Raw genomic sequence first — 12,283 nt, 5'->3', positions numbered from 1 at the left:
TACTCCTGAGCTTATGACAAACTCCAATAAACTTCTTCTAATGCGCCTGGCCTGGCTCCAAGGGAGCAAAGATGGGCAGGGAAAGGCTAGTTAAATGTCACTATTGGCAGCCTATTTATCTATATAATTTGAGTAGAACACCCCTGAACCCTTCTTAATTCCTACACCATCTTATTAAAGAGGGGGAAAACTCTTTTGGTCCATGTGTGTGTGTAAAGTGCTGTCAAGTCACAACTGACTTGTAGCGACCCCTGCTGGGGTTTTCAAGGCAAGTGAAAAGCAGAGGTGGTTTGCCAATGCCTTCCTCTGCAGTCTTCATTGGTGGTCTCCTATCCAAGTACTGACCCTGCTTAGCTTCCGTGATCTGAGGAGATCGGGCTGTACCATGCTGCCTTCCCTCCCCTGTTGGTCCCTAAAAGCTACAAATTAAGTTTTGCTTTACAAAACCTGCAACTAGCCTAATAATAAAACACTTTTTAAAAGTTCCCCTCTCTGAATACCCAAAGTACATCCAATCACCACTAATTTAAGTTATGTTTAACAAACTGAAGCACGCCAACCACAGGGGGAAACAGCCCCCCTCCCCGGAAGAAGAACTAGCAAAAATTTACCGTAAACCTATGCCCACAGAACCCAACAAAAAACGCCAACCAAACTTCTACAAAGAAAGCAGCAACCCAGGCCCCAACCACAGGGGAAAACAGCCCCCCCCCCCACTAGGAAAAGAAAGCACCCACAACAGAGGGAAACGGGGGATAAGCAGAAGCACAAATTAATTAATTAACAAGAACTATAACAAAACACCCCAGCAGGATAAAACAGAAGACCCCCTCAGAAGAACAAACAGCAAATAAAACACTAAATATTACAAGTGAAAGCCAGACCAAATCACCCCCCCCCACACACACACAAAAGCCAATACAAAGCATTCCCCATACACAGCAAAAAAAGCAGCTTTTAAAAGGCAAACTAAAAAAACCCTCTCCCACCCCCCTCCATGGCAACATATCGTAGAGTATTCCTCATATCAAGTCGACAGTTGATCCTTCCCTCACAGGCATGTTAGAGTGGTTTTCTTGCTATGATATTGGAGAATGTCATTCAAAATGTGGTGAAGTAGTATGTTATCTCTTGCAACAAGGGGGCAGCAGACTAGGAGAGCAAGGCAGATCCCATGTCTTTCAGGCATTGTCCACACAAGCTAGTGTGCTGCAATCTCTTTTCTTTTGCCACAGTTAGTTGTGTGACCTTTTAAGTAACTGTGCTGAAAGAGCATGGCATGGGAAAACCAGGGTGGTGTGGGGTAACGAGACCTGGCCTTGGAGTAGGATACAAGCTGTCATTGAGTAAAAAACATTCTGGCAGGTAATGTTCTAACAATCAAAGTCTGAAGAACCAAGAACACACCTGAGGAGTCTAAGATTTCTTGCTGCTGACCCAAGTCTAGGCATTGCCATTGACCTGCTCAGTTCTGCCCAGCTCTGCTCCCTAGCACCGCCCGGTCCCATAGCCTTCCCGTAATAGATATTTACATGTTTTGGTTAGCCATGATTTCAGTAAATATGAATATCAGGTTCTGGGACTCTCTGAAGAAAGTACTTTCTGAAACAAGGATATTTGTTGAACTTCTCTTAATTTTAACATCCCTCTTGTGTGTCATCATGGCAACAGGTCATGAATATCCCTTCAGCATTATTCTCGGCTGCCTCCGAGACTCTTCAGACCAACTCCAAGGAACCAACGATAACATGCAGCTGTCTGATGAAAACGAAACTCCCCTCCTGGACCAGCTCCCCAGGGATAGGCAATGTCAGTTCATCCTAAGACCCAAGCCCCATGCTCCAGTGCAGCTGCAGAGAGGTAAAAAGTGGTGTTGGGCAAAGATCGGGTGGGATTTCGTCATATGACCTAGTGCAGCGATGGCGAACCTATGGCACGTGTGCCACAGCTGGCACGCAGGGCCCTCTCTGTGGGCACGCGAGCCAAGTCGCCAGATCGCTAGGTCCAGGGCTCATTTGGCGCTCTGAGCAGAGATCACATGGGTTTTGGCCCTGCCCACGTGATTCCTTTTCCTCAAGGCTGCCTCCCTGCTGCCCGTCTCTTTAGCAGCAGGAAGCGGAGGCAGCAGTGAGGCTGCTGGGGCTGGCTTTCTAAAGAAGAGTAAGCTGTTTTGATTTAACTTGCTTTACTTTCAGTCGTGGCTTTTGAGCGAGTGAGTGAGTGAGAGAGAGAGAGAGATGTTAATTAGTTGGGACAACTGTATGAGTTGTTGTTTCTAAACTAAAACCTCAGTATTCAGGTTTAATTGCAGTGCTGGCACTTTGAAATAAATTAAGTTAGTTTTGTGTTGCAGTTTGGGCACTCGGGCTCAAAAAGGTTCGCCATCACTGACCTAGTGTTATAGTATACCACTGTTCCTTTAAAGGAGCAGTTCTAGTAATTTCTCACCAGTGAAGACACTTCAGAATTCATGTTGAACTGCTTGAATTTTGAACAGATTGTGATTTTCCAATTTTGCTTAAGGGATACTTGCAGGGCTTTTTGGGGGGGAAAGAGGTGGTGGAACTCAGTGGGTTGCTAGCACAGGGGGCAACTCCTGGCGGGAGGTGGTGCCCCTGGTACCACATGCACACGCGCAAAGTGCACATGTTCCCAGGACCGTGCAATGACGTAACTTTGGGTTAGCTGGAACAAGGGGGGAGTTTTTTAAAGTTTAAATCACCCTCAACGAAAATGGTTACATGGCTGGTGGCCCCACCCCCTGATCTCCAGACAGAGGGGAGTTTGGATTGCCATCCGCGCCATGGTGTGGAGGGCAATCTCAACTCCCCTCTGTCTGGAGATCAGGGGGCGGGGCCACCAGCCATGTGACCATATTCAAGAGGTGCCGGAACTCCGTTCCACTGCGTTCTGGCTGAAAAAAAGCCCTGGATACTTGTAAAAATCTTAATTTTTATGTCCTGTTGGTGAATTTTAAGGCAGTAGAAAGAAGTAACGTTTTTCAAAATCGATGTATAAATACTTTGTTTTTCTAACTCTCCTAAAACCAACAGCATCCATCAAGTAACTTGATGGGAAAAAAATAAAATGATGGGGTGGTGTAGGTTGTGTAATGCAGATTTGAGTAACAAGAATTTAACTGAGAATTCTTTTTCCCAATCTGATTTAGCATATATACAAGATGTGCTAAAACTTATCCAAATAATGCCTCTGTTCCAATTTTGTATTGCTTTATCCTTTATTTTAATACGTTCAGCTTTGTTCCTCTTGAGTTTGTATGGAATTTGATGTTAGCGAGGCATGTAGAGAGCCCTATCTTAAGCATACCCATTCAGGAGTAAGTCCCTTTGAGTCCAAGATAAAGATGCTTAGGATTGCAGCTGAAGGCCACAATTGGGTGCTTAGCTGGACATAGTGGGAGCTGGAAGAAAATCTCTGCTTAGATTCCCTTATAGGTTCTGATTGCTCCTTCTCATGCCAAAATGATTCATTACATGGGCTGGAACTCCAGCTGCGGCTTATCAGGAGAGGACCATCTGCAGGCGGAAAGCACTGAGCTGGAGAAGAATTGTTTAGTAGAGATGGGCACAAACTGCAGAATGAACTTCAGTTCGTCACGAACCAGGCCGGTTTGTGGTTTACGAACCTGCAGTTTGTGGAAGCCCCGTTTTCATAAACGTTCATGAACTGCTCTGCCAGCGGCAGGGAAAGGGGCATTTAAACTTCCGGATCAGCTGCTTGGTGGGGACTTCCCTGCCAGGCAGCTGATCGAAGCCAGCAGGGTTTAAATGCTCCTTCCGTGCCCCTGTGCAGCGGCACGGAAAGGGGCATTTAAACCCTGGGCCCTTTCCGCACTCCAACAGCAGGGCTGCAGGCTTAAGCTGGCAGCCCTGCTGTTCCCTTCGCCTGCTGCAGAAGCAGCCAGGGGATCCCCTGGCCACTCTCACAGCGGGCGAATGGAGCACCCAACGGCAGCGGTGCTGCAGGCTTAAGCTGGCAGCCCTGCCATTCCCTTCGCCGGCTGCGAGAGTGGTCAGGGAAAGAGGCATTTAAACCCCCAGATCAGCTGCTTAGCAGGGAGATCCCCGCCAAGCACTTGATCCAAGCCAGCTGGGGTGAAATGCCCCTTTCTGTGCCGCTTCTCAGCAGCACGGAAAGGGGCATTTAAACTCCACGAACCACTAACCACAAACCGGTTCGCGAACTGGGGCAAGTTCGTTGAACGTCATGGTTCTTGGTTCATTTTCTTGATTCGTGCCCATCTCTATTGTTTAGCCATTCTTTTTCCAATGAGATCTGATGGAATAGCAGCAACCAGTTGCCCAAAAGCATTGGTCAAGAGGCATTGGTCAGACACAACTTGGCCATGAAAGCTATCGTTCTGGGCTTGGTTAATTTAAGTAGAAATTAAATAGAAATGAAAAGACGTGGCTCACAATAAAGTATTCAGAATAGTTTGTGTTCATTTAATTTTCAGAAGTGGTTCTCTTTTGCAGTTGGCAGCAGGAGAGGGGATGGATCGAGTGGGGAAAAGTCTTGGTTGGGCAGGACAAGGAGGTGGGAAGTTCAAAAGATTATGTAGCTTCCAAGTCCTGTATCCTTAATCACTGGACGAATCTCCCAGTGCCTGTCCTCCACAAGACAATACGCAATATTACATCTAATGAAACTTTCTATCAAAAGGAGCATCTGGAAATTTGAAGATCTTTTGTGCTTTCAGAAAGTTTCCAGAAACTCACCAAGAGAAAGAAGTCTTTGATTGATTGGGCTCTCCGCCGAAGTACCAGCACCCCAACAGGCAGCCCAGCATCACAGTCCCCAACCACCCCACGGAAGCTCTTTGGTCTGTCCCTAACATCTGTTTGTCCTGACGGAAGTCTTCCCAAACCAATCATGGTAAAGTGGGGCTCTTGACATATAGACCTTAGAATGGGTTTGGAGACATGCAAACTGTGCCTGGCACTTTCGAGCCCGGACCCTGCTGTCTGTCTGAGTTGCTGCCTTTCCTTCACCCATCCGTCACCTCCGCTGTTGATGGCCATTGCTCACACCCAAGATCGGACCCTTATAACGCTGCAGGCGCAAGGCATGTGCCTGCATAGTGCCTTGAGGAAACACAGATTCTGGGCTATGTGAGTCACCAGGAGCAGGTCCAATGGGCAGGGGATGGCTCCTATGGTGGGCTAGTGATGAGGCAGGCCAAGCAACGTTCATGCGTGGTGTTTTAGTGGGCGCATTTGCAATGCAGATGCTGCGCTCTCCTTGGTTAGCTGCACAGGCGCAAAACTAGAAGCACGGGGAGTGGATTAGAAAGGTGTCTGGAGGATGTGAATGCCCCCCCCCATCTGACCCAAATCTACCATACAGGCTGTTGGTCCTTTTGGTAGCCCCAGGCATGACAAGGTCCCCGGAGGTCCCAGACTGTGCTGCACGCACACAGCCCTCCCCCTCCTTCAAGACCACCACCCTGCCAGTGGCGAGAAGGCACATTGCTTGTGAGAACCTGAAGCTGTTCCGTCTGCAGTGTATATTAAAGCTGAGAACTACCCTTGGCAAATACTCAGCGGGTGGCTTTCTTCCTCTTAGGATATTCTGAAGCTCCTGTATCACGAAGGTCCTTCTACAAGGGGCATCTTCAGGCGTTCAGCTAATGCCAAGATATGCAAGGAGCTGAAAGAGAAGCTCAACTCTGGAGATGAAGTGCAAGTGGATCGTGAGTCTGTCTTTGTCGCAGCTGCAGTCATCACGGTGAGTTAGGCCATACGTTAAGAAATGGAATAGCACTTGAAGGCCACTGTTTTGTGTCCTTCATCTTTCACTGTGAGCTAAAATGAGGACCACGCCACACCCTCTAGCCTTTCATTCAATATCACCTCTCAGTCAATAACATCTTATTTTTTTCTGTGTATTTTGAAAGCTGCACAGGCCCTCTGTCCTTCATTGAGAATGCCTGCATTCATTTTTTTTTTTAAAGGAGACCAGCTCCAGAGCTATTGCTCTACTGGAAAGCTATCTGTTGCCTGCAGTGCACTTCTCTCATTGCAGGAATGTTTAGACCAAAGCAAAACATGCACTTGGGGCATTTGTTTGGACTGGAAAAAAGGATGAAAGGGCAAATGGGTCTCAGAGCCATGCGTCGTCATAACCGTGTGGACTGGGAGCTTGAAGTTGCTGTGCAGAGCCTGTCTAAAGACTCCGGGAGAGAGGGTGGGGCGGAGGACTCACTCAGCAGGAGCAGATTTCCATAATCCTCTCAGCTCCTGAGCTCTGTGGGCTCGAGACGGGCCATGCTGATCTCCAGCTAAGTTGGCAAGAGGACTTGTGTTGAACTGTCACTGCGTTTTGATTAATGCAACGTTTCAAGGCAAATGTTGATGTTCTTGCTTGGGCAAAACATTTAAAGAACTCTGAGGGAAAACCAAGAGAGTCCTGATAGGACTAGCAAAGTGTCCTGGTCTGGGAGGGCGGGGCAATTCTACACATTCCTAAATTACCATTAAGTTCTTTCCGAATGAAATTATGACATGAATTGGGTGGGGGGAACATCTGAGAAACGGAAAAGGAAGCAAAGTGGATTTCTCTAAGACTGGCAGAATTTGTGTGTTGGGGGTGGAGTGTCTTCACAATCGCAGCCCTCGAGCCTTGGCTCTTATTCAGTGTGTGGAGCGAACATTCACAAAGCCCCCCTTGCAGCGGCATGCCAAAAGCCAGGCAGGCACAGCCCCACTCTTCTCGGCAACATCCAGGGCTGATAGAATGGAGGGTGGAGGACAGCTAAAAAATCATGACTGCTGGGTGGTGAGAGGAGGATGTGAATCTGCCCTGAGGTGGGAGGGGAAGAGCTTGGCAGAAGGGCCAGCATGCAGGCCATCGGAACAGAAGGAGATGCACGGATCGCGCCACAGCCCTCCTACTCCTGCATTACTCGTGGCAGACAGTTTGGCGCCATCTTCTGTGCACCATCCTCAGTTAAGTTTCGTGGCCTGCCCTGCCAAGACCGTGATTGTTCTTTAGATGAAATATAGGAAAGGAAAATATGTTTTGCTTTACAATTTTGTATCAATACTTTGAAATGAGCCTCAGCAGCGTATTAGCAGGTTGTGCACTGAATGGCGCTTAATGCCCATGGCCATGCATTTACATGCACGCACAGTCAAGGCCAGGTGTACTCAATGTCACTCTCTAGACAGCCTGAGAAGGGCACACAGCCCAGGCCTGTGGCAGCTCCAGCAAATCACACTGGCAGCGTCCAAGCGTGGATCCCGGAGATGCTGGAGGAGTGGCAGAGCGTGGCTGGACAGTGGATGCAAGAAGAAAGCACACAGCCTTCGTGGCACGCTTGGCAGGCAACTGCGGTGCATCAGCCTGAACGTATCCCTACAGCCACAGACTGCGGCTCCCCCTCCCAGTGTTGTCGTCCAAAGCAGGCACCCCACCCCTGGCAAGCTGCTGCACACGGTACTGCGGATCTAGAATCATAAAACCATAGGGTTGGAAGGGACCTCTAGGGTCATCTAGTCCAACACTTTGCACAATGCAGGAAATTCACAATTACCTCCCCCAGTGACTGCCCCAGTGGCACCTGCTCCATGCCCAGAAGATGGCAAAACACCTCCAGGGTCCCTAGCCAAACTGGCCTGGGGAAAATTGCTATCTGACCCCAAGGTAGTGATCGACATTACCCTGGGCATGTAAGAAGGCCATGAGAACTAAGCACTGATGTTTCCAACCTTTCCTCATAGGACTTGGTCTCCAGACCCCTCACCATCTTCATTGCCCTCCTCTGGACACTTTCCAGCTTGTCTATATCCTTCTTAAATTCTGGTGCCCAGCACTGGACACAATACTCTAGGTGAGGTATAACCAGAGCAGAATAGAGCGATACCATCACTTCTCGTGATCTGGACACTATGCTTCTGTTGATACAGCCCGAAACCACATTTGCCTTTTTAGCTACCATATCACACTGCTGACTCATGTTCAGTGTATGGTCTACTAAGACCCCTAGATCCTTTTTGCACGTTCTACTGCCAAGACAAGTCTCCTCCATCCTATAATTATGCATTTCATTTTTTTTCTACTTAAATGCAGAACTTTGCATTTATCTCTGATGAAATTCATGTTATTTGTTTTGGCCCAGTTTTCCAGCCTGTCAAGATCATCCTGTATCCGGACTCTGTCTTCTACCATATTTGCTACCCCTCTCAACTTAGTATCATCTGCAAATTTAATAAGCATTCCCTCTATTCCTTCATCCAAATCATTTATAAAAATGTTGAACTGAACAGGTCCCAGGACAGATCCCTGAGGAATCCCATTTGTTACTCTTCTCCAAGAGGATGAGGAACCATTAACTAGCACTCTTTGATTGCGATCTGTCAACTAGTTACACATCCACCTAATAGTAATAGGATCCAAACCACATTTTAGCAACTTGTCAACAAGGATATTATGTGGAACCTTATCAAAAGCTTCACTGAAATGGAGATAAACTATGTCTAGAGCATTCCCCTGATCCAGCAAGGTAATAACTTTCTCAAAAAATGAGATAAGGTTAGTCTGACATGACTTGTTCTTGAGAAATCCATGTTGGGTCTTAGTAAGCACAGCCATCCTTTCTAAACGCTCAAGGACTGACTGTTTGATGATTTGTTCTAAGACTTTTCCAGGTATAGATGTCAAGCTGATGGGTCTATAGCAGTGATGGCGGCCCGAGTGCCCAAACTGCAACACAAAACCAACTTATTTATTTCAGAGTGCCAGCACTGCAATTAAACCTGAATACTGAGGTTTTTAGTTAAAAAAAATAACTCATACAGTTGTCCCAACTAATTAACATCTCTCTCTCTCTCTAGAAAGCCAGCCCCAGCAGCCTGGCTGCTGCCTCCGCTTCCTGCTGCTAAAGAGACGGGCAGCAGAGAGGCAGCCTTGAGGAAAAGGAATCACGTGGGCAGGGCCAAAACCCATGTGATCTCTGCTCAGAACGCCATTCCAGGCGTTCCCCCTCCAAATGAGCCCTGGAACTAGCGATCCGGCGACTTGGCTTGCGTGCCCACAGAGAGGGCTCTGCGTGCCAGCTGTGGCACGCATGCCATAGGTTCGCCATCGCTGGTCTATAGTTAGCTGGATCCTCCTTTTTCCCCTTCTTGAAGATGGGCACAATATTTGCCCACCTCCAATCTTCTGGCACCTCGCCTGATCTCCAAGAATTCTCAAAAATAATGGGCAGAGTCTCAGAAATTACAGCTGCGAGTTCTTTTAGTACCCTTAGGTACAGTTCATCTGGCCCTGAGGACTTAGTTCCATTTAAAGGAACTAGGTATTTATGTACTACCTCTGTGCTGATCCTAGGCTGTAACTCCCTTCCTGCATCATATGTTCTGTTATTGCCATGTAGAGCACCATTTCCCTCGCAGGAGAAGACTGAGGAAAAGTAGGAACTGAGCAGTTCTGCCCTCTCTTCATTGCCTGTTACATTTTCACTTCCCTTTCCCTGCAATGGGCCTAACATGTCCTTGCTCTTTTTTTTACTCTGAACAAAAGAAAAGAACACTTTTTTGGTGTTTTTTTTAGTATCCCTTGCTAGCCCAAGCTCATACTGACCTTTAGCTTTTCTGACACTCTCCCCACAAGCATTGGTTATTTGTTTATATTCATCCTTGGTTATAAGGCCCTCCTTCCATTTCCTAAATGAGTCTTTTTTATTTCTCAGTTCATTAGAAAGCTGTTTATGGAGCCACCTTGGTTTCTTTAAGCAACTCCCGTTTTTCATTCTCATAGGAATCATTTGTCATTGTGCTTTCAATATTTTGCTTTTAGGAAACTCCCACTCTTCTTGAACTCCCTTCACCTTAAGGATTTCTGACCACGTGATTCTACCTAGCATAGCTTTCAGTTTGTTAAAATTTGCTTTCCTGAAGTCCAACCTATATGTCTGACTACAGCTTTTCCCTTCCTCAAGATTGTGAATTCCAAAATTAAATGGTCGCTGCTACCTGGGGTGCCCCTACTTTCACCTCGTCAACCAGTTCTTCCTTGTTGGTATCAAGTTCAAGATAGCAAAAATGCCTTGTTTCCCTCTCCATTTTCTGAAAAATTAAGTTGTCAGCAAGACAAGTCAGGAATTTATTTGACCTTTCATCTTTAGCAGAGTTAGACTTCCAACAGATATCCAAGTAATTGAAATCTCGCATGACCGCTGTGTCTCAGCTCTCTGTGAACTTCGTAATTTGTTCAAGAAGTTTCTCATCCAAGTCCTCTGTTTGGCTTGGTGGTCTATAGCAGGCCCCCACCATAGTATCAATATTATTTCTTATTCCTTTTATTTTTACCCAGAAATTCTCAACTGAATTTCCATGCTCAATTACATGCATTTCCTCACAAGATACATGTACTTCCTTTACATATAATGCTACTCCTCCCCCCTTCCTTACTTGTCTATCCCTTTTGAACAAGTTGTATCCCTCAATCCTAGTATTCCAGTTGTGAGTGTCATTCCACCAGGTTTCAGTAATGCCTATTATGTCATAGTCCCCTTCCTGTGTTAGGACTTCAAATTTCTCCTGCTTGTTTCCCATACTCTGTGCATTAGTGTAGAGACATCGGAAGCCATGAGTTATATGCCCTGAGGTTTTTGTTTCTGTGCTTACCTGCGAGTTAATGTTTCCTAGCATATGTTCCACTCCCTGCAGGTCTTCAGTGCTCCCTACTCCAGTTACAGGCTTTGCATTTTTGTCTCTGTCCCCCATAGGATTTAGTTTAAAGCCCTCCTTATCAGGTTTGCAAGGCTCTTTCCAAACACATTTTTTCCTACCCTCATGAGGTGCAAACCATCTCTCGATAGAAGAGCTTCATCTCGAAAGTGTAAGCTATGGTCCAAAAAACCAAATTTTTCCTGATGACACCATCTGCATAGCCAGTCATTTATTTGCAGCATTCTTCTTTCCCTTCCTAAACCACGGCCTATGACAGGAAAAACTGACGAAAACACAACCTGTGCTCCTAGGTCCTTAACCCTTTTACCCAGTGCAACGTAGTCTCTTTTAATGTGTTCTGGACTGTGCCAGGCAATATCATTTGTTCCCACATACATTTGGAGGAAGGGATAATAATCTGTGGGTTTGATAAGTCTTCCTACCCTTTCTGTCACATCCTGGATGCATGCACCTGGTAGACAGCATACCTCTCGAGACAACACATCTGGTCAGCACACTTTACCCTCTACCCCTCAGTAGGGAGTCCCCAATTACCAGCACATGTCTTCTCCTATATTGAGGAATGGAAGCTTGAGTCTTCTCATCTGCAGGGGCCTAAGAAATTTCTATCAAGGTTCAAGGAGTCTGGGGAAGTAGCTCTTGATCCAGTGGTCCAGAATCAACATCTATGGGGAGATCCTGGAACCGATTGCTTAGCATCAGAGGCTCAGAATGTCTCCTGATTATCCTGCTCCTGTGGGTCACTTTCTTCCACGTGCCCACCTCTTGTATTGGGTGCTCCTCCAAATCCTGAGATACCTTTCCCTTCTCCTCCTCCTGTTGCCCTCTGAAAAGTGCTTCATGCTTTCTTCCCATGTACTCTTCACCTTCCCTTATTAAATTGAGTGTGGACAAGTGTGCCTCAAGTCCCTGTATCTTCTCCTCCAGTAGGGCTACCAACTTACACTTGCTGCAAGTGTAGTTGCTGTTACCCTCAGGTAAGAATGCAAACATGCCACAGACTATACATGTCACTGCCTCAGCTCTCTCACCAGCCATGCTGCTGCAATCCATTCCAGAGGTAGTTCAGGTTTTATGGTACTTCCCTGATAATCCCCTTGCCAAACTGCCTCAGAAGTCAACTTGTGAAAGGTTGGCAGAAAAGGGGGAAAAGCCTAACATATATGGGACGTAAGAGATTCTCAGCTTCTAACGGGACCCAAAGGCTAAGAGCTAAAGGGAAGAGCCAGGAGGAGCCTAATTCAATTCAAGGCTCACCCAACAGATGGTGGGGCCAGCAGTTAGCCCCAGGCAAAACAGACACTCTCTAATTCACAACAACCACCTGCAATTAGCTCCAACCCAGGCAAAAGAGACAAACAGAAAATACACTTACTCCAACTGGCACCACTTTGGAGCAGGCTCTACACACTCACATAGCCCCAAACACTGTCCTCCCACACAGTAACCTCAGCTAATTCCCCCCAGTAGTTAAGGAAGGCAACAGAAAAAGACTCGCCAGTTCAGCAGCTCTCTTTCCTGCTCCCTCTCAGAGCCAAGCTACAAGAGACTAATTACACGAGGAGGGA

The 12,283-nt window shown here is 46.8% G+C and overlaps 1 protein-coding gene across 2 annotated transcripts in view; it reads left to right on the top strand.

Annotated features, from left to right (window-relative positions):
• LOC129341100 (rho GTPase-activating protein 20-like) overlaps positions 1 to 12,283 on the top strand; it is a 71,060-nt gene that overhangs the window by 40,311 nt on the left and 18,466 nt on the right. For both annotated transcript variants that reach the window (XM_054996052.1, XM_054996053.1), the window contains exons 9-11: positions 1,672 to 1,860; positions 4,721 to 4,896; positions 5,587 to 5,748. In XM_054996052.1, the coding sequence (XP_054852027.1) occupies positions 1,672 to 1,860; positions 4,721 to 4,896; positions 5,587 to 5,748 (527 nt within the window). The remainder of the gene's footprint in view (positions 1 to 1,671; positions 1,861 to 4,720; positions 4,897 to 5,586; positions 5,749 to 12,283) is intronic.

The sequence above is a fragment of the Eublepharis macularius genome, chromosome 13 (genome assembly GCF_028583425.1).
Source record: "Eublepharis macularius isolate TG4126 chromosome 13, MPM_Emac_v1.0, whole genome shotgun sequence".
In the NCBI taxonomy this organism is placed as follows: domain Eukaryota; kingdom Metazoa; phylum Chordata; class Lepidosauria; order Squamata; family Eublepharidae; genus Eublepharis; species Eublepharis macularius.
The sequence above is the reverse complement of the archived record's forward strand: the minus strand, read 5'-3'. Positions and strand labels throughout refer to the sequence as shown.